Consider the following 19574-nt stretch of genomic DNA (forward strand, 5'->3'; position numbering starts at 1 on the left):
GCATACATCAAAACCCTCCACTTCATATATTTCAATTACTTATCACGATTGACAACAGTTTGAGCAAGGTCACCACGACTTCAATTTCTCCCTAGGTTGATTTAGCCGAATGGGTAGATGAGTGAGATTGCCCCAAGCCCTGTTGTTCAATCTCGTCTTGATTTCTTTCCTCTTCCACACGCCTCGGATCGCTGGGATAAAGCTCGCCAGTAGAGTTGATTAGCAGAAGTCCAGATCGAGTAGCAAGTATCAGAACAACGTTGATGAACCCGGAGAGGCGAAATGAGGAATGAAATACCAACGTGGCAGTGGCGAACTGACCCATGTTGGAATCTAAGACGGAAGGGGGATTGGGTCTCGAGATGTACATCCACCGAGCAATCGAAGCGGGTAAAACCAATATCGTATATTCCAGTGGGTTCCTTTGAGAACGTGAGCTTGTGGCACTTTGAAACAATCAAGCTTAACGCACAGAAGTTGAATCAATCCATGACGCTGTATGCTTCTTCTTTCCATAGTACTTTCTCCTGCATCTCCGATGCATCCGCCTAATAAAAGGGCCACCAAGGGGTAGATAGCTAAGTTCCCTAGTCCCACCACCCATAACCTTATCGGACGGTTGGCCTAACATTAGCATAAAAGCGAGAAATCAGACTTACCAAATATATTCCCCAAATCTCTCGTTTGAATAACGGGAGTTAATCCAGCACCCTAAAGCACGATTAGCTGGGAGATCTAAAGTAACTGTTCGGTCACCCACAGAATGGCGTTGGCACGAAGAATCCTCCCTCTGGATCATCGTCTCTATGTATCGCCCAACCAATCAAAGCGAATAAAAACACATATAGCCATACGCAAACCGAGTAAGCAATCCAGAATTTCGGTCTATAGCTTAGGTTGCGTCTCGACCAGATGTTCATAAAAGTATGTAACGCAATGGATAAAGTAAACATGGCCACCGCCGTCTCCCCGATGACTTGCAATGCACCTTGCACACTACAATGGGAGCCGCAATATACTTGGCGCTCAGCAACCCACTGAAAATCCATGATACCTCCGATACTCATTGGTATCTCGGCAAACAGGAGGTTCAGCTAAAAAAGAGTCAGCCAACATGAGCTTATAGTTCAAGAGTAGTTGACATACAAATAGCGCATCAAGGTTGCTTCTTAGTAGGCGCCAAGGCGCCGGTGGCGGCCTTCGTTTGTTTTCACGATATCGACTCTGCCAGGGCTCCGATATTAGCTGAGATCCTTCATGAGTATGTCTGAAACCTTGCTCACCCAGATAATCACAAACAAGACGCAGACAGCAATGAGACTAACCAAGCCCGAGAGTCCTCCATGCTGAAGAGGACTCAATTAGCCATAGATGATAGGCGGGATCAGAGAGCTATAATAGCCCACATACGTTAAGGCCAATGACCTGGCCGGTGGACAAGCATACTTGACAATGTGTTCCCCGCCCAAGCTGGCTCCCTGGAGTATATCTACTACAATCTACTGGTCCGCTCATGATAACGGAAAGGAAGGAGAGACAGGATGGTGGTACAAACCCGATCAAGCCTCTTATTTTAACATCAATCTGAATAGGCCACAGCTCATCAACATGCGCCCTCAGGATGTGTGTTCAATACCTTAGGTGCCTAGGCCATTTCGCCCCTTGAGTCCAGCCACACACTTTACCATTTACTACGGGTCGATTGGCCAGGGATTTTTGCATCCCGTTTAATATTTGTAGGTATAGAATTCTACTGTGGTCACATGCATATATGTGATCGGACATCATGATTGTACAAACAAGTCGAGGATCACCAATGCCGACGGGATGTATGCATTGAAGGCTTTCAGTTCTTTTACATGATAGTTGAACTTGTGCCGCCTACGACTCAACGTGCTCAGCCCTTATATCAATGGCGAACTATCCATTTTATTGCATTGCATCAGCTGACTTATATACCGTATTGTCACTGGAAAACTCAAGTGGTATACTAATTATTTGAAATAAGGGCTAGAGAGAGAATCGATTTGTCTACACAAAACAATCTGAACACCATCCCGGCCAGAGCCACGGAGACTTTTTACCAAAATGATTTCGAAACCCCCTTCAGAATTGACCGGATAGAACCAAATAAATCGCATTGATGTTGCAGATGCTTTGTGGCGCTTATCTTTTAGGTACCAGCATCGCCACATTAAGCGCACAGACCTGGATCGACTAGCGCTACTCAATCTTGGTCTGGAACAATTATATTGAGGCATTTAGCTCCCTCGGACCTTCTCGCATGCGCCGTGACGACCGAATTATTAAATTACTCCCATTGGTTACGCTCCGTAGAAACAAGGAAACCGGAAAGTGATTCCTCAGGTACCGGACCTTGCAACCGTATCCTTTCCACGTGGTTTCTGGAAGCTCGTTCTGAGCCAGCGAGATAAAGCTGGTTGTTAATGAAAACTGTTGGCACTATAAATAGCCCCCGACTGCAGCGATGGATGCACAAACTAAGCCAGGGTGAATTATCTTGGATAAATGAGAAAGCTCTGATATTGGATACTTGTGGTGACTGTAGAATTCATGCGCCTTTCTCGAGTAGACAAATTGATAAACAAACTGGGGTGACAACGCCCCGTAGTACCTCCTAGATACGCTCCAGCACACATATTGGATACCTAAGCGCTCCAGGCTAACTAAATTGCTCCCGGACGAAAATAGTAACTATGAGCTTCACTCATTCTGCCCAGACTGTGCAACCTCGTGGAAACAATTTCTTCAACGTTGCTATGCTGTTCCTACGCGCACTCTTATAAAACCCAGTACCCGATGATCTTGTTCAACACTCCAGCAGTCGCTTCCTTTTCCACCTCACCAGCGCCGGTCGCATTCATTTCAATCTCACCTTCTCTATTTACTTTCCTCATTCATTCAAATCAGTTACTTTTTCCGTCATTATCTTCAATCATTTCGCTCGTTCTCGTCGGACTTGTCGCTGCTCGACCGGTCCCTCAACCTTTGGCCAAAAGGGCCTTTTCGGAGCAGCAGTACTCGGCTTTCCAATATCAGATGGAAAGGCCGGGAGTGCCCAGGCCGAGGCTAACAAAGTGTTTGTTGGTACGTTATTAATCTGTCCTCTATTTTATTGGCTCTTGTTAAATGCCATTGGTCTTTGGTAGATCCGTTCAAGGGCCGTGACCTTGCGACCGTCACATCTGCCGAGCTCAAAGCTGTTCAGACTATGCGCGAAGCAGCCGAGGCGGCCGAAGTTGACAAGTTCAATAAGCAGATCACTGCTACTTCCGGAGATGCCGGTATGTCTGCACCAAAATTGGCTTTTAATAATGCATTAATTAATTAATCATTAATATAGCGACCGCGCTTCAAAATGGAAAGATTAAAAACAAAGTGTTGAAGCTGACTGGCGAAGTACAGGCAATCCAGATCAAGGTGTGTTCCTTAATCTCTCGATCAATAGGACGTGCGACTGATTGGAAACGACAAGATTGCACAAGGCAAGCTGCTGGAAAAGATACCTCGAGCGACGAGGCCAAGTTAAAGGAGGAACAGACCAAATTGACCAAGAATATTGCTACGGATGTGAAGAATAAGGGACAGGCTAGCAAGGGCGTTGCGTAAACCTGAACCTTTATTGTATTTTTTTCTGTGGCATATATGGTTTGAGAGTAATGTTATGTGGGTTGAGGTTGGATATCGTGTGTGCATGAATGTCAGGTCTAGGATACAAAGGGATATTCACAGGACCAGCGTCGTCTTGAGTTTAGTTTGATAAACTCTTTCTAAACCATTAGTGAGTACCAGTATAATCACGCTGCCGCTCTTACTCTATGTAGTCGAACCCGGATATGCCGGAATGCCAGTTTCTTTTTTGCCCGCCTTTATGCTTATTTGCTTCTGCTGTCCATTACTCTTTATTTGTGCGGTGATGTTGATTGTAACACGATTGTGTACCTGCATTTGCTTATAGCCAAGCCTCACCGGTTCAAGGAGGAGATCTACCTACGACGAAGATCAGGTTCGGGAGCAACCGCGAATCTCAAACTTACTATCCAAACAATTTGATATTTCTTCCGGACCGGCGGCTAAAGAGCAAATGATGTCGATCGAGAAAATGACATCATCTTACCAGCAGGGGTAAATATCCATCCACAGACACGTAAACTGATCCGAGAACCGAGACCCCAACGATCACGACGCGTCCAGATTTTTGAGAGGTACGCGACAAGTACAAGGCGTGCCTTCCGGAGACGCGAACAAACTCCATGTAAAAAAAAACGGGCGTTTGTTCGTTCGAGTTTGACGTGCGAATCGGACGAGACGCGTTGGTTCGGAATTTGCACGGCGGGGATGACGAATGTCGGGGGCCTGGGCATGTCAGACTGGGTGATGGCTGGGTTCCAAAAATGTCCGCCAAGACAGATGTATGCCTCGGTCTCGATATTGTCGCGCGTGGGTATCTGGGGTAACGTATAGGATATTTATTCTAGAATGGGTTTGCCCGAAAAAGCATCAACAAAGGACCGAGCAAGAGCGGACAATCGAAATGAAGTGGGCTGTTTGTTCGCTAGCAAGACATTTATTCGCTGACGGTCAACTGGATCTTGTTGGGGCAATTCGGGCGTGACATGGACGTGTTGAGATAAGAAACAATTGGACGTCAGTCAGCATTTGTATCTGAATATATGTGGGCGAAGAAGACAGCGACGCAAGGCGGGATTGGGCTTCGATCGCGGGGTACTCGACGACGGGTATTGATTATATCGGCCCGAATGTATTGATTTGGATAGAGAATTTTATAAAGGCACAATCGTTCGGTTTGATTCGGGATTTTGGCCCGATATTGGGCGGTATCGTGTATGTGTAGATCCATCTAAAAAATTAACTTATTGTGGAGAATCAACATACGAAAGTATGCAGCATTTACACGCCGTGCCCGTGCTATACAACACGCTATGACGCTCTGTATTCGAGAATAGCAGCGGACGATGCCAAGACTACGTGTGCGGGGTCAGTTCGGCTCATATATTTGTAATCAGGGTCTGTGATCAGGGCCCATGAAAATCCCGGTATGGCCGCAGATTTCCCCAAACACGCGTCGCATACAAAAACCAACGCGTTGAGCGGGTACCCTTCACCCCATTCTACTCTACCACAACATACTATCATGGCTCCCGTCCAAGTCAAGAAGATCTGCTGTATTGGTGCTGGCTATGTCGGTGAGTATTGGAACGAGTGCATATATAGATGAGCGCTGACAGGAGGTGTGGTTACAGGTGGCCCTACATGCGCTGTGATCGCTCTCAAGTGTCCCGACATCCAGGTCACTATCGTAGACTTGAACCAGGCACGTGTTGACGCGTGGAACTCGCCCGATTTTGCTCCCTATCTACGAACCTGGTCTTGTCGACGTCGTTAAAGAGGCCCGTGGACGCAATCTATTCTTCTCGACCGATGTCGACAAGGGCATTCAAGAGGCGGACTTGATTTTTGTCTCTGTCAACACTCCCACCAAGAAGAGCGGTGTCGGTGCCGGGTTTGCTGCTGACTTGAAGTAAGTGACTAAATCACGTCATTTTGATTGTATATTCAGATTATTAACGCGCTCTCGGGAAGCTACGTCGAATTGGCTACACGCCGTATTGCTCAAGTTCGACTTCTTCCAAGATTGTCGTTGAAAAATCCACTGTTCCATGCCGAACCGCCGAATCGATGCGCACTATCCTGGAAGCCAACTCGAAGCCCGGCTGCCGATTCGATATCCTTTCCAATCCCGAGTTCCTGGCAGAGGGAACTGCCATTTCCGACTTGTTCTCTCCCGACCGTGTCTTGATTGGTTCCCTCCAGACCCAAGAGGGTATCGATGCTTGCCATGCTCTTCAGGACGTCTATGCCCACTGGGTCCCTCGCGAACGTATCCTGACTGTCGGACTGTGGTCCTCCGAGCTTTCCAAGCTCGCTGCCAATGCGATGCTCGCGCAGCGTATCTCCTCGATCAACGCGCTCTCGGCCATTTGCGAAGCGACTGGCGCGAACATTGACGAGGTCGCCCATGCCGTGGGTCGCGACTCGCGTGTAGGACCCAAGTTCTTGAAGGCTTCGGTCGGGTTTGGCGGATCGTGCTTCCAAAAGGACATTCTTAACCTTGTCTACTTGTCCGAGAGCTTGCACCTTCCCGAGGTCGCTGCCTACTGGCGCCAGGTAGTCGAGATGAATGATCATCAGAAGCGTCGGTTCTCCAAGCGCGTTGTTGACACGCTCTTTAACACTATTACCGGAAAGGTACGTTGCACTCTTAATCTTAATCTTATTAAGCGTTCTGATTGTCACGTGTTTCCAGCGCATCGCGGTTCTTGGATTCGCCTTCAAGGCTGATACCGGCGATACACGCGAGTCGGCAGCCATTACTCTGATCTCAGACTTCATGAACGAATCTGCGCTTGTCAACACTTATGACCCGCAAGTTGGGGAGGCCCAAATTTGGCAGGACCTGCAGGAGGCTAACCCCACTAAGCCTCTGGAGAAGAGTAAGTTTTTGAATTTCGGTCTCGCGCGTCTCGGACGCCGAGCCTGTTTTTTGCGTGTACGTTTACTAATCCACTTCCTATAGTCCAAAAGCAGGTCAATATCTCGGCTAGCGCCCTCGATGCGTGCAAGGGCGCCGAGGCGATTGTCATTGCTACCGAGTGGAAGGAGTTTACCCAGATTGATTGGGAGACGGTGTACAAGGGCATGAACAAGCCCGCGTTTGTGTTTGACGGCCGACTGATCCTTGATGCTGTGGCATTGAGAAAAATTGGGTTTAATGTTATCAGTATTGGACGAGGCGAGAGGATCTAAAGTGCAGATTCGGGCTGCCAATCCGTAGGACGTTCCTTGGGAGCGGCAGAGGGGGGCGAGAAGGAGTAGAGTGAATGGACTAGAAAATTCCACGTATTGATAGCTTTGTGTTTCTTCTCTTTTGTAATTGATTGCGTGTTTTTAGTGAAATGATATCTGGGCTTTTGAATTTTTCTTTATTTACTAAACACTCTTACATGAATTAGAGTGTGAAAGTCAAGGACTGGGAAACTAACTGTGTACGGGTGTACCTTACGGATACACCGTGGAGTTTGTGCATACTGGGAGAGTGCGATGATTCGGGACAGGATTGCAGTTATAATAAGTCGAAGATAAATAACTGCGAATAATTACTAGTTCCAAAAACAGGACAAACCGAAACTTATGCAAGCTACCTGCTACCATATTTACCTCGTTCTGCAAATTATGTCGATGGGTCTTGAACCACTCGGTAGGTCGGAATGGGTGTCCATCGTCGTCATTTCATGAATCCTCGAAAACTGAGATTCCTCCATTGAGCGTTCCTGGAGAAAACGGTGTAGAAACTCGCACGTCTCACCTCACGGAGCATTCTGGTACCAGGCATTTGTTCGTTATTTGAGAGGCCAAATAAGCGGAAAGATATTACAGGGACCCAATGAGACAAGAAAGAAGCGCACAGCTGCTAATGAGGGCTGTCGGGATGGTCCAAGAGTATTGCGCCAGTTCCTAGTTCAAAACCGCCGCAAAAGCAAATTCTTTTGAGCGAGAACACTTCAATCGCCCCAATACCCAATAACAACAAAGCTGTACTCGGGCTCAACTGGGACAATTCTTACGTTGGTAAATCTTGGATCTACTGCTATCAACCTGAAGAATCAAGCGTCATATTTTTAAAGTTATTATATTTCTTATTCATTCGATTTTTTTTTTATTCGGGTCTTTGGGTACAATTGCTTGTGTAAAAGTGGCTATTCCCTTCTCAATGCAAGTTAAATGCGATATAGAACAAACGCTTGGCTAATAAGCGCTCATTTACGCGGATGCAAAATTAAAATTTCCAAAAAAGTCTCTGATTCTGACCCTCGACCTCACCAAAGACGCAATGGCTACAATTGTGGACGTCGCATACACTCCTAAGGTCGTACCTGGTGGATGGACGCCCAGTGCCCCTTCTTCTTCCAAGATACAAGGTTTGCATCCCCAGTCGTTTGCCGGAATGAATGAAACTAAACCACAACGCAGTGGGAGAAGCGAAACCCCTCTTCCCGGCTGGTCTTTCATACCTTTCTCACGTGCGCCGACAGAAGGAGAACCTTACGTTTGAGCAGCTGGATAAGATTCATGCGGAGGAGGCAGCCAGACATGCAGAACTCAATGCAGATGATGCCGAAGAGGAGCAGTACAGAGGTATTGCGGAGGAAGAGGAAAGCGAAGACTTGTTGATGCGCGATCCCAAAGACTGGAAGGTCCGTTTGTTTCTCGTACATTTGGTTAGGCCGCTTGAGCTAATGACTGTTGGATTGGGTATAGAATCAAGACCACTATGCGGTGCTTGGGTTGTCGCATCTGAGGTACAAGGCTACACAAGACCAGATCAAAATTGCCAGTAAGTTCATTGCATGGCTATGATGCGATACGGTACCAATCAATAAACAGACAGGAGGAAGGTACTCAAGCATCACCCCGACAAGAAGTCTGGACTTCCTGGCCACAGCTCCAACGATGATGCATTCTTCAAGTGTATTGCCAAAGGTGCGGTTTCCTGATAATCTCTTGGCTTGATCGAGTCCAACTAACAGGTGAATGCGGCCAGCCTTTGAAATCCTCTCTCATCCCGAGAAAAGACGCCAATTCGACTCGTGCGACCCACATTTTTTGTCGTTAGAAGATGAGGTTCCGAGTGTTGCTGATATGGCTAAGCGCAAGCCAGAGGTATGTCTCCTCGCTGATTTTCCCTTCCTTATGTGTCTTTTATTGTCTTTTGCATCCTTAATTTCTTACCCGTGAATTCCACAGGACTTCTTTAAAGAGTTCGGTCCTATCTTTGAACGCGAAGCCCGCTTCTCTAAAAATGAGCCAGTTCCTATGCTTGGCGCGATAGATGCGACGAAGGATGAAGTCGAGGGCTTCTACAACTTTTGGTACAACTTTGACTCGTGGAGGAGTTTCGAGTACATGGACAAGGAGGTCAACGAAGGATCCGACAAGTAAGCTCCCCCGCACCAATAAATTCAAGAAACAAGCTGACCTAACAAAACTGTCAGCCGCGACGAAAAACGCTACGCTGAAAAGAAGAACCGTGCTGAGCGGGCCAGGCGTAAAAAGGATGACAATGCGCGAGTGCGGACGTTGGTGGACACAGCGATGCAAATCGACCCCCGCCTGAAGCGTATTAAGCAAGAAGAAAAGGAAGCGCGTGAGGCGAAGAAGCGTGCCAAGTCGGGTCAGCCGGCTGGTCCTACCGCAGAAGAGAAGAAAAAGGCCGAAGAAGAAGAGAAGAGAAAGGCTGAAGAGGCCAAGGCCAAAGAAGAGGTAAGCTATTGGTGTCAAGCCATCGACTATGCTCATTACGTTTAACTCGCTAATACCTGTTTAGGCGGAGAAGGCAGATGCTAAGAAGGCGAAGGCTGCTGCTGCGAATGCGGCCAAGAAGGCGCGTCGTGCGGCGAGGGCTGCCGAGGGTGGTGCTGCTCCATCCTGAATTCTGGATTTTTGTTGTTCATGTATGACTACTTAAATTCATTGCTTACAGTGCGAAAATGGAGAATGGAAATAAATACTATAAATAAAAATGTAACGCCGCAGTTTCATACATTGGTTGATATCATATAGGTAAAAGCAAAAGTCTCGCCCAACTCGCACGATCGCGAAAAGTGCCAAAACAAGCTTGACGGCACCACTTTCGTTCCATTATAAGCTGAGGTTACTTCAGAGGGGATCGATTTTGGATCCAGAAGAAGAAAGGAAACGCTTGTTTCTTAGTTGTCATTCTACTATGTCCATTAAACACAAACGCGTCCCCCATTCTTCCTATGCTCCCTCTCGGTCCTCTCAGCAAGTATCTGGCGAGATTTATACATGTTATGTCTACCGAATGCGCAGTCTACCTATGCCTCTCATATATGGCTGCAGCTGGATTTATTATACAGATGAGTTTAACCTCAGGGCGTTGCGACCACTTCACCGCGAACTTGCAGTTAGACCCATCAATCAGCCTTCTTATTAGTACTTGCGCTAAGTTTCACCAGGATAGTTGTTCAGTTCCTCTGCGACGGGTTTATGCGTATTCCATTCAACCTCCTGCTTATTCGTCCTATGCATAGACCAAATACTCTTAGCTACAAGTAACTAGTGATGATAGTTTTCTGATACCCCCATTGCGTTCTTGTTATTTAATCCTGCAAATACGCAGTCCTGTATTGAGAAGGTCATGCTATGCATAAATCGGAATCAGCAACTGAGACTGAGACTGTAGCTTATTGGTTTCCGTAGATCTCTATGAGATCGGAACCTTTAATAAACCATGTCATACGCTAATATATGTGTTTAGGAGTGGGAAAACCTTGGTGAAACTCATAGCTATAGGGCACACATGATGGAAAGTATTTATTTTGTTTCATAATACATCGAGACTCAAGCTCTATCTGGCAATCCTTTGTGATTTCGTCCTGCCAGTCAGGGATACATGTTCTGTGAGAATTGACAGGCGTCAGTTACTGTTAAAACAGTTGGGATATCGTACTCACCGTATTGGCTCACATCGGCGGCTTAGGCCCAGCGACAAAATTTTGGTTGCAGGCTAGCTTCATGACGTTTACTTCGGCAGAGAAGTTCCGGGTACTGCCCGGGCCAAGGCCAAACCAATCCCACTTCTCAGTGATGTCAGCTATCAACTTATGAGTGACGACCAGGGCATAGAAATCACTGGGGATGTCGGGGTTGGGTGCCTCAAACACCAGCCTGTAAGTAAATGCGCTCTTGTCGCCTTCTTTTTCATAGTGGGCGAATCCCGAATCTTCTTTTTGTTCCAGACTGGTAAACCCAGCCTGAATTATATCTGATAACGAATCCTTATCGAATGATCCCGAACCAACTTTCCCGAGGAATTGGGCTGTCTTTTCAGCCACAGTTTGAAGCGAGGTGGATTCCTGAGCAAGTTGATTGTTCTCGTATTTTCAATAACCATATCAGTGTCTGGACGACTGTCAACGGCATCCTTGAGCTTCACCCAGTCGAGCTGCTGGGTATTGCCATTGAGAAAATAGCCGAAAAACTTCAACGCCTGTTTTCCAGAATTAAAAAGGTGGCCGGGAAGAGTACCAAACTCGTCAAAGACTGGGTTGAAGGTTGAGCGGTTAGACTAAATAACATGTCTGGAATGTTCATGCGCTTACGGGCGTCGCTGTATAAACTGGATTGAGTAAGGGTAGAATAGCGGGAATAACAATGGATACTCACGACATTGTAGTTAAGAGTAAGAAATATGAAGCACAAGTATAGAGGAAGCGATGGCTTGTGACAACGGTAAGTGGTCAGGCTGGTGGTTTAAATACCAGAGCTAGGGGCCCATCTATTCCAGGACTTCCCATGGGAGTGGGAGCGTTCATTACTTCAATTACCTAGCAGAGGGTAAGAGATCAACAATAGAGGTCGGATGATGCCGATTCTGTTGGCTGCAATTTACCTTTGACGTAAATCTTTGGTAAAATTATAAGCATGCGCTAGGGCTTTAGAGGCATTTACCAGCTCTGGAACCTCGTTATGGAACAGGCTCCTGCTGGTATTGCGTCATGCGATTTCGCGGAGCTTGTCATGATCTTATGAAGAACCATGCTTCCGCTTGATCACCCAGAGAGCCAATCGATGGCGGCGATTGATTGAAACTCAGCCGATTAGCCCATTAAGATTGGAGCTACATGCTACCAAAATAGTGCATATTACAGGATTACAATTGAGTCCGGTAGCGAATAGAGGTATCCGATGGAAACAATGTACAGGAACAAGGGGAACAATATATTGGATCTCCGTGCTCCAGTGCTACGCTGACGCAGATGTGGTCATTCGATTGCGTCTTGATGAACTTAATATCGCTATTAGTATACAGATGTGGCAAAGATAAGCATTGAAGATAATCAAAATAGGTGTTCTACATAATTGTGATGATTCATAGGTGGGTCAATAAAACGCTAACTGGATACCGGCCTCACTTTGGTGTCACCCGCAAAATGATGAATGAATTGGTCTACATGAGGTATCGCGCAGCACGTTGCATATCAATACTAATCGGGACGCTTGGTCCGCAGCGGGCGACATTAGCCAAGCATACAAAACAATAGAAAAGTGGCGCAACACGCATGATTTCAGTAAAAAATTTGGGGGCGTATGGTACATCATGCAACGGAGCCCCGTCAGGACTGGAGTCCGTAGTTGAATTCATCACCAAATCAGGGATCGGAAAGCTTGGGGGCTCGCCGGCAACCGCTCAACCAATGTAGGCCTTCAAGGCCACCTTCCATATGCCCTTATAGTGACCACCCCTCCCGACCTTATAGCCTCACGCAGTTCGCCCTTATCCCACCCGTATCGGGTCTCACGGCCCTCCCAAGTCTTGCTACCTCTCGTAGGCGCGATTGTGTTTTGTGCCGCGTCTCGGTTTTTATTCTTCTCTTTCTTAGCCTAGCTTGACTTGGTTTGTGAACGGTTTGCCTCGTTCGTATGTAGTTGCTTAAACATCAATAACTATAACGGTACGTCATTTGAGTGAGCGGTTTGCCTTGTTCGCATGTAGCTCCCTAAATATGAATCCAAAAAAGGTACATCGTATGACTTCTCATCACTTATTCTGTTCTCCATTTCCCTTGGTCGGCTGGCTGTACGCTTTTATTAGTCATCTCACTCCATAGCTTTCATGGAGGATCAAGCACGTCGTTTGGGCATGCCATACCTCTTTTCGACCCTGCCCACTCGAGCTCTCGCTTCATGCAACCCTCAGCGGCGTCAGCGCACCCCACGCCGCTCGAGTTCCACTTCTTCCTCGGCATTTCTAACTCATCCTCACTTTCTTTTTCACGTAATTTATTTCCATATAATACGATCTCTTGTTTTCAAACATAAGATCTGCAAGCAGTACGAATCCTATTTGCTAATTTTGCCGTACTTGGCTAATTACGGAGAATAAGGGATAAAGCGTCGAAGTTGTTCAAATGGATATAACACATAGTGTTAATAACTCTGCGTCTCAGTGTTAACCTGCAGCGCCTCACTCTCGACACGGTTTCTCTTGCTTGACAAGCAAAAGTAGCCTAAATAGGACCCTGTATCACGTGACTATGGCTAGGAATGTTTACTTCGGAGCGAAGATGTATCCATCTCCGTACTTGTTCGACCCCTTGCCTCCTCCCCATCATGGCAGGACTTCGGCTGTTGAGTGTACTGTTAGCTGCTCAGTGTGTGTCGGGTGCGCCATCTTGGTTGGCTAAGCGTTGGACGTTGCCCCTGCTGCCGCACTAAACGGCGTTTTGCCTGCGTGGCTGGATTTACCTGATGGAGAGGATGTGATAAGACAGTTTGGTTTAGACCTCGATCAATACTCTGTTCAGGTAGGGTTTAACTCCCACTATCCCTCCATTTTAGCTAAAACGATAATTTCTCTGCCGAATTAGGTTTTGAACATCCCGTGTGTTTTTTTCTGCTCCCGCTCGGTTAATTTATTTGTCTAATTCTTCATCCACAGAGGCTATGCAAACTGGACATCCAACGGTTGGCATGTTCGACTCCATGGCCAGACATACAGAATTCCTGCACTCGCTGGGTCTGACATTGACGATCTCGCAAAACCGTTTGTCCCAGGAGTTGATTATGACAGTATGAACGAAACGACGAAAGCTCAAGCACGCAATATGACGAGTAGTATGTACGCTATTCCACAAAGCGGAGTGGGCGTTGAGGTTGATTTTGTGTATAACCGTCAATCGGTGTGTTGTTTATTTCTGATTAGCAACTCTCCTACTCTTGTTGCCTTTGTTTTGCATTGGATTGGTGCTCATAAAACCGACAGATTGCACGAGCGCGATTACCACAACGAACGGATGAGAGAGGAGAGTTTGATGCGTTTGTCAATGTCAATGTTTCGACCGGCACTGTACCCAACGGAGACCAAACGGAGTTTACGCAAGGGATTCAGCTCTTTGCCAATGGATCCACCTGTGCGTCCCTGTTCATGCATTCACTTGCCCAAATCGCGGGAGACTGACATTTAAGGAAAGTGGGCAACGCATCGTCCTATTTCGTCCCGACGCATGGATTTACTCTCATCACCGATATTGACGACATTTTGCGCGAAACTAGGGTATATGAGCCCGACGCAGGGATGAGGAACTCCTACATATATCCTTTTAAGCCTTGGAGAAACATGCCCGGTATGTCTACAGCAAATCCTTAGGCGAACACTCGCTTAATTCGTAAATAGATGTTTTCCGACTATGGCAATCTGTTTCTCCGAGTCTCCATTTCCATTATCTCTCGACCATACCCATCAAACTCAGTCGTCCGTATATGAACTTTATCTATGGGACATACCCTATCGGAAGTTTTGATGTTCGACCTGTGAGTTACTTTCGTTGCCTTCTTCATAGGATCAGGTTCTCACAGCAATATAGATGAACTACACCACCCTATCTCACGTCTCCGAAAGTCGGCGCCTCAACCTCGAACAGATTCTCCAGTCGTTCCCACAACGTAAATTTATTTTGTTAGGCGAAACTAGTAATGCGGATATCATGACTCAGTACCCGATAATGGCGAAGAAGTACATTGACCGTGTTCAGTGCGTATTGTTGAGAAATACGAGCGCTACTGACTCGGGCGATTTCTTGCCTGTGAGTAGACTCTAGATTTTCCCGTGATAGGTTTACTTATCAACTTGCACGTAGTATGACACGTCGGGCCTGGTGAATTTGGATCAGCAGAGGTGGATGTTTTTCAGGACTCCTGTAAGTGATACTTTTGTAACTGCTAGAACCTGAAGCCGACCCGAGAGGTACAGGACGATATTGCCGGTCTGAACTTTACCAACGGCGAATGCAGGAACTCCTCAGTTCCTCAGAACGTGACATTTGATTTTGAGGGTGTGCCCAGACTACTGAATGCTGCGAGCCCAAGGGTTGGATCTATGCCATTCGCTTATGGCTTGGCGTTGTTACTTGGAGCGAGCTTGGGGCTGGTGCTGTAGTTGGGTGGGTATATGCGTGAAGAGTAATGATGTCATGATATTCAGAACTTTTACGAGTAGATCTATTTAGTTGTAGAACGTGTAATGTATCAATAAACTGTCTGAGGAATTCATGTTACGACTGCCAAGTTAAGGATTACGGCCGCTCCTTGGCAAGTAAGCATGGGTAGACAAGCAGCCTGTCGGCTTTGAATCTATTCAGGCGAAGAATGAATGAAGAACAAAATTATAGATGTCTCAAGTTGTGCTGGTAGGTTGATTGCAAATACACGGGGTTGGCTAATCGTAATTACGGAGTCGGCGTCAGGGACCTCCGATTGCGTGTGAGGAATTGATCCCAGCAGAGTCCAAGTGCAGTCAACGACGATTGGGAGAAGGATGTCTTTTGATAAACCATTCATTAAACGGGTGAGCGCGATCATACTCGAGTATTCCATGGGAACAGTAGCACGATATCAAAAGCTAAGCTTATACGGAAAGGTTAGCTGTTCAAATGTTGTACAAACTCGTTAGTTTTATGCTATCTCTTACAGGCACTTGTATGTTTTATAGCAGCTTCCCAGATTGCTCTTGCGACTATTTTCATCATGCTCGGAGCGGACCAAATCTTTCAGTTCCTTTATGACTCTGCCCAGAAGCTGAAGGCAATGCCTGCTGGGTGGGCAGTTCTTTCGGCGGCTATCGGTGGGGACTATGCTCAAGGGTATTCTCCAACTTCCCTGACAACATTTACATATATAGTAATCGTATCTATACCGCCCCTTGTGGGCAAAAGTACTGTAATCACAGTGTGTGGATTTGCGTATGGTGTCAAAGCATTTAGCTTTGTCGCTCCCGCTGCATGCATTGGCGCTGCATTTACCTTTATTTGTCTGCGCTGTTTTTTCCACGAGAGGGTCCGTCGGTATACTCGAAACAAAGAGCACTGGCGCGCATTGGAAGCAGTTGTTGCTACCAAGGGCTTGCCTCTCGTCGTCCTGATACGACTGGCGCCAATACCCTGGACATACTCCAACGCCCTTTTTGCAGTGAGCAATTGCGACATATGTAATTCGAACTCCACTCTGATTCAGATTCGTAGTCTATCGAGTCTGTTCGTTTCTGGCAATTTATGGTAGCAACCGTGTAAGTGTATTCGTTCGACCAAGTCCTACTTACGTGTAACCTGCTCTTAGGGTTTATACACCCAAGTTGTTTGTCATGGTATTTATTGCCTCGCGAGTTGCCAAGTTCTCGGATGGTCAGCAACGCAGTGAAATGGATTCCACGACCAAGTGGATCAATGGATTGTCAATCGTACTCGGCGCCTCTATTGCGTTTGCGGCAGGCTGGTAGGTTTGATTTCAGACAACGGTTGGCATGCTATTGAATAGATGTCTCAGGCTGGTATGGCGCCTCACCGACTCTGAAATGAGGAAAATGAAAGCTCTGCCCCAGGATCTTGATGACATGGCTGTTGATACCTTGTACAGCCTTGAGGTGGGCGTTCCGCTTCCAGGAGAACATTTAAGCGACGACTTGAACGGAAATGGTGCTTTGAGGTTGGATAGTAGTTCAGATAATTTATCGGTCATGTAAGCAAGAAGTAAGATAGCATAAGTCGGCCTCATGGTCTGTTAGAGTTTCAGTACAAAATTACATCATACAAGTAGCTATACATGATTCGCTAGCCAAGTTTGATTCTCAGAAAAAGATTTTTTCCCATTGACAAACCCCCTCGCATTCATAGCTTCCACATTGATATCCAGTTGCATTAGGGAAGTCGGCAGAAATTTCCGCCGCAGGGAGATAGTCGCGCTTAAACTTAACATGTGCACCTTGTTTTTCGGCTGCTATGATGGTAAAGTTTATCGGCCCATTGAGCATATCATCCCAACTCGTGAGCAGCGCTATATTCCCATGAAGGTCAGTGCGGCCGCTTCCCTGAGTGATCCAAGCGCGGATTTGGGTCTTGTACTTGACATTCACTGACACGTCTCCCTCCGGCTTCTCGTGTACTTCAATTTCTCCGAACAGTGTTCCTGCGGGCCCTGATTGAAGGTGGATTGAACAATTGTGATCCGCAGCAGAGGAGCTTGAACTGTTGGAGTTGAGAGAGTTGGAGAGAGATAACAAGGAGAGAGGCTTGACGATACTATCGGATGGTCCGGTACGCTTGAGATGCTCGAGGTAACCTTTAGCACCGCCAAGGTTTTCTATAGCCTTGATGATGTTAAGTGAGCTAAAGATTCACAAAATTCAGTCCTTTCTCGCTAAGCAAAAATCACAGAGCCTACGAGACCGGGCCAAACTCCTATGAAATAAACCTATCAGGCTTAGGAAGATATGTTAACGGCACGTGAGGTCTTACCTGAGGTGTAGTGGGTAAAAGAACAGACATGGTTATAACAATCAGGCAGAGTACAGGAAAATGGGAATGTATGGAGGGATGATTTTTTTATCTTCACTGAATCCTGAAATTTATACAGCGTAAATAAGCGCGCATGTAAACGTCGTCGGATATGGAGTAGCCGAGAAAAATAACTTGTCATGAATATATGCGTAAACGCTCTGGTCGGATTGTTCCTCAGCCGCATGTGTGGAGTGACATATTACGCAGCCAAGCGTCATCCCCAACCCAGCTGAGCGCGCAATGTGTCATTTCAATGAATAAATAGAGCAACTCCATAACACGGATGATGCCAATAGAGGTTAAAAGCATAGCGTCTCTGATCCTGGATACGTCGGACCTTTTGATGCTGTCAGCTACGGTTACGATATTGATGCGGCCCGGAGCTCCTGCTACTTGAGTCGTCCGATCACGGAGGATCGATCTGAAGATGTCACACATTTCCTCCATTATGCAATGGTCCCGATCAATGATTAGGTGGCGCTGATTTTGGGGTTAGTCCTGCTCCCCGGCATTTGCCCTATTTCATATGCTGTCATATGAGCGCTTGATCACATATCCTATATAAAAGGTAGCAAAACCCCTTAAGATCTCTACGACACACTCATTCTACCCAGCTTTACAATGTCTATTCTACTTCCTGTGAGTACAGGGGCAGTGTGCAGTCATTATCCTGGTCTAACTGTGATTTCTAGGTTGCTCCAGCCGGTACGCCAGGCGTGTAAGTTGCCTCCCGATGCACTCTTCAGTGCTCCTTACACCCAAACAGGACCCTCGAAGCTCTCCAAGTTCTTGAAAGACTTGGAGGTTCAGATGGTTACCTTGAACACTTATTGAATAACAACACAGTTTCTGGAAGAGAGCTAGCCAAGTCAACTAATCTCAAACTTTGGCCCGTTACGCTCTGCGAGATTCAATTCGGTAAGAATATGATATGGACCTGGGGAAAGGTGCACACTCTTGAGGGGCACGAGTCTCGCCTCGATGGTTGGGGCTTCGCCATGCTCAGTCAACTGTCGGAGTGCTGCTATGTGACGACTGGAAAGGGTTGACTGCTGAACCAGTGCGATTCGAGGCCATTACTGGGCGTAATGGCGAAGAGGGAAGGTTGATGATCCACTTTTGGCGAGACAACCAGTTACTTGCTCAGTATACTGGACGCGAGGTAAACCTTCCCCGTGTTCATTTCGAGGGCCCTTGCACTTGGAAATTGGGAAGGTATAGATTCCTATTACTATCTTGAAAGAAGCTCCTCACTAACATTTAGCTCTAGTGAAGCAAGTAAACCAGAATAGGTTGTGAACACGAGAATTTGAATGCTTTGAAATAAGAATGTTGTTTAAATTGTATATGTCAGTTTTATTTGTGAATGCTCTACAAGCTCAAAAGAGTTGATGCAAAATCAGATACACGTCGGCTGTTGGGGAAAGCCAATAGTACATAAGTTGCATGTAGACATTCATCCCCTCGCCGACAACGAAGTGATTTGTAATATCCAGATTGAGTACTAATATGCAGCCCTATTCATATTAATAGTCATAGTAGCGGCTATCGTTATGAAAATATAGCACATGTGTAGCCATGTTTAATTTAAACATTTACATTGCTCTGTTTCAATGGCCTATTAAGGCCGCTTGGTCTAGTAGTATGATTCCTGTTTTGGGGAGTAAGCTTGCTTACATCATCAAGCATACAGGAGGTCGTGGGTTCAATTCCCACAGCGGCCCGTTCTTTTTACGAGGTCTTACAACCTCTATTTTACTCAGGAAATTCATTCACGCCTGAAGCCAACTGAGACAGTGGATATATGTACAGTGTTCACACAATACCAATTACTTATAGAAAAGAGTTCAGTCATCCGTTGGATTGAAGCATCAAAATGTACATTTTAGTGCCTTTACGTGTTAGCTCGCAGTATCTTTGGGAGTTTCACACGAACAAAGAGTTTGCTCTACCGCTATCATGTTGTTTACCAGCTGTGTAACGCGTCCAGATTACTATAATCGAACTCTGATTCTCGTCATGATATTAGTTCGATCCCCTAGTTGAGTGTGAGTTCTTGGTGGTAAATATCCACCAAACAACGCCAACTATATAATCTTAGAGGGAACATGGAGAACGCTA

At 46.4% G+C, this 19574-nt stretch overlaps 9 protein-coding genes and 1 non-coding gene across 10 annotated transcripts; 7 read left to right on the top strand and 3 right to left on the bottom strand.

Annotated features, from left to right (window-relative positions):
• Positions 1 to 91: 91 nt before the first annotated feature.
• On the bottom strand, positions 92 to 799 carry RhiXN_10791 (integral membrane family protein; the record flags this gene model as incomplete). Its single annotated transcript, XM_043330606.1, has 5 exons — positions 92 to 422; positions 473 to 548; positions 598 to 624; positions 660 to 711; positions 761 to 799. 5 exons carry the CDS (start codon positions 797 to 799, stop codon positions 92 to 94), a joined length of 525 nt encoding a protein of 174 aa, XP_043185951.1.
• Positions 800 to 2717: 1918 nt separating this feature from the next.
• On the top strand, positions 2718 to 3630 carry RhiXN_10792 (uncharacterized protein; the record flags this gene model as incomplete). The annotated part of the gene is made up of 4 exons (XM_043330607.1): positions 2718 to 2785; positions 2843 to 3108; positions 3171 to 3305; positions 3365 to 3630. The coding sequence occupies 4 exons, from the start codon at positions 2718 to 2720 to the stop codon at positions 3628 to 3630; spliced, it is 735 nt and encodes a 244-aa protein (XP_043185952.1).
• Positions 3631 to 5080: 1450 nt separating this feature from the next.
• RhiXN_10793 (UDP-glucose 6-dehydrogenase) lies at positions 5081 to 6849 on the top strand (the record flags this gene model as incomplete). The annotated part of the gene is made up of 6 exons (XM_043330608.1): positions 5081 to 5228; positions 5286 to 5360; positions 5431 to 5563; positions 5661 to 6291; positions 6350 to 6536; positions 6620 to 6849. 6 exons carry the CDS (start codon positions 5081 to 5083, stop codon positions 6847 to 6849), a joined length of 1404 nt encoding a protein of 467 aa, XP_043185953.1.
• A 1084-nt stretch (positions 6850 to 7933) lies between these two features.
• Positions 7934 to 9532, top strand: RhiXN_10794 (DnaJ domain protein; the record flags this gene model as incomplete). Its single annotated transcript, XM_043330609.1, has 8 exons — positions 7934 to 8021; positions 8074 to 8297; positions 8362 to 8437; positions 8488 to 8583; positions 8645 to 8763; positions 8848 to 9038; positions 9096 to 9363; positions 9428 to 9532. The coding sequence occupies 8 exons, from the start codon at positions 7934 to 7936 to the stop codon at positions 9530 to 9532; spliced, it is 1167 nt and encodes a 388-aa protein (XP_043185954.1).
• Positions 9533 to 10586: 1054 nt separating this feature from the next.
• Positions 10587 to 11294, bottom strand: RhiXN_10795 (thuringiensis toxin domain-containing protein; the record flags this gene model as incomplete). Its single annotated transcript, XM_043330610.1, has 4 exons — positions 10587 to 10997; positions 11060 to 11166; positions 11226 to 11233; positions 11290 to 11294. 4 exons carry the CDS (start codon positions 11292 to 11294, stop codon positions 10587 to 10589), a joined length of 531 nt encoding a protein of 176 aa, XP_043185955.1.
• A 1866-nt stretch (positions 11295 to 13160) lies between these two features.
• Positions 13161 to 15061, top strand: RhiXN_10796 (uncharacterized protein; the record flags this gene model as incomplete). The annotated part of the gene is made up of 10 exons (XM_043330611.1): positions 13161 to 13260; positions 13312 to 13430; positions 13494 to 13507; positions 13565 to 13805; positions 13889 to 14036; positions 14097 to 14249; positions 14300 to 14436; positions 14490 to 14708; positions 14763 to 14822; positions 14876 to 15061. The coding sequence occupies 10 exons, from the start codon at positions 13161 to 13163 to the stop codon at positions 15059 to 15061; spliced, it is 1377 nt and encodes a 458-aa protein (XP_043185956.1).
• A 378-nt stretch (positions 15062 to 15439) lies between these two features.
• On the top strand, positions 15440 to 16639 carry RhiXN_10797 (Golgi apparatus membrane protein TVP38; the record flags this gene model as incomplete). Its single annotated transcript, XM_043330612.1, has 6 exons — positions 15440 to 15541; positions 15595 to 15745; positions 15803 to 16089; positions 16143 to 16186; positions 16237 to 16392; positions 16444 to 16639. The coding sequence occupies 6 exons, from the start codon at positions 15440 to 15442 to the stop codon at positions 16637 to 16639; spliced, it is 936 nt and encodes a 311-aa protein (XP_043185957.1).
• A 105-nt stretch (positions 16640 to 16744) lies between these two features.
• On the bottom strand, positions 16745 to 17441 carry RhiXN_10798 (uncharacterized protein; the record flags this gene model as incomplete). Its single annotated transcript, XM_043330613.1, has 3 exons — positions 16745 to 17282; positions 17338 to 17354; positions 17412 to 17441. 3 exons carry the CDS (start codon positions 17439 to 17441, stop codon positions 16745 to 16747), a joined length of 585 nt encoding a protein of 194 aa, XP_043185958.1.
• Positions 17442 to 18074: 633 nt separating this feature from the next.
• RhiXN_10799 (uncharacterized protein) lies at positions 18075 to 18745 on the top strand (the record flags this gene model as incomplete). The annotated part of the gene is made up of 5 exons (XM_043330614.1): positions 18075 to 18092; positions 18146 to 18171; positions 18220 to 18371; positions 18425 to 18668; positions 18724 to 18745. 5 exons carry the CDS (start codon positions 18075 to 18077, stop codon positions 18743 to 18745), a joined length of 462 nt encoding a protein of 153 aa, XP_043185959.1.
• A 333-nt stretch (positions 18746 to 19078) lies between these two features.
• Positions 19079 to 19177, top strand: RhiXN_12450. Its single transcript has one exon. It is a non-coding gene; the product is annotated as a tRNA-Pro (tRNA).
• The last annotated feature ends 397 nt before the right edge of the window (positions 19178 to 19574 follow it).

This window comes from Rhizoctonia solani, chromosome 14 (genome assembly GCF_016906535.1).
Source record: "Rhizoctonia solani chromosome 14, complete sequence".
In the NCBI taxonomy this organism is placed as follows: Eukaryota; Fungi; Basidiomycota; class Agaricomycetes; order Cantharellales; family Ceratobasidiaceae; genus Rhizoctonia; species Rhizoctonia solani.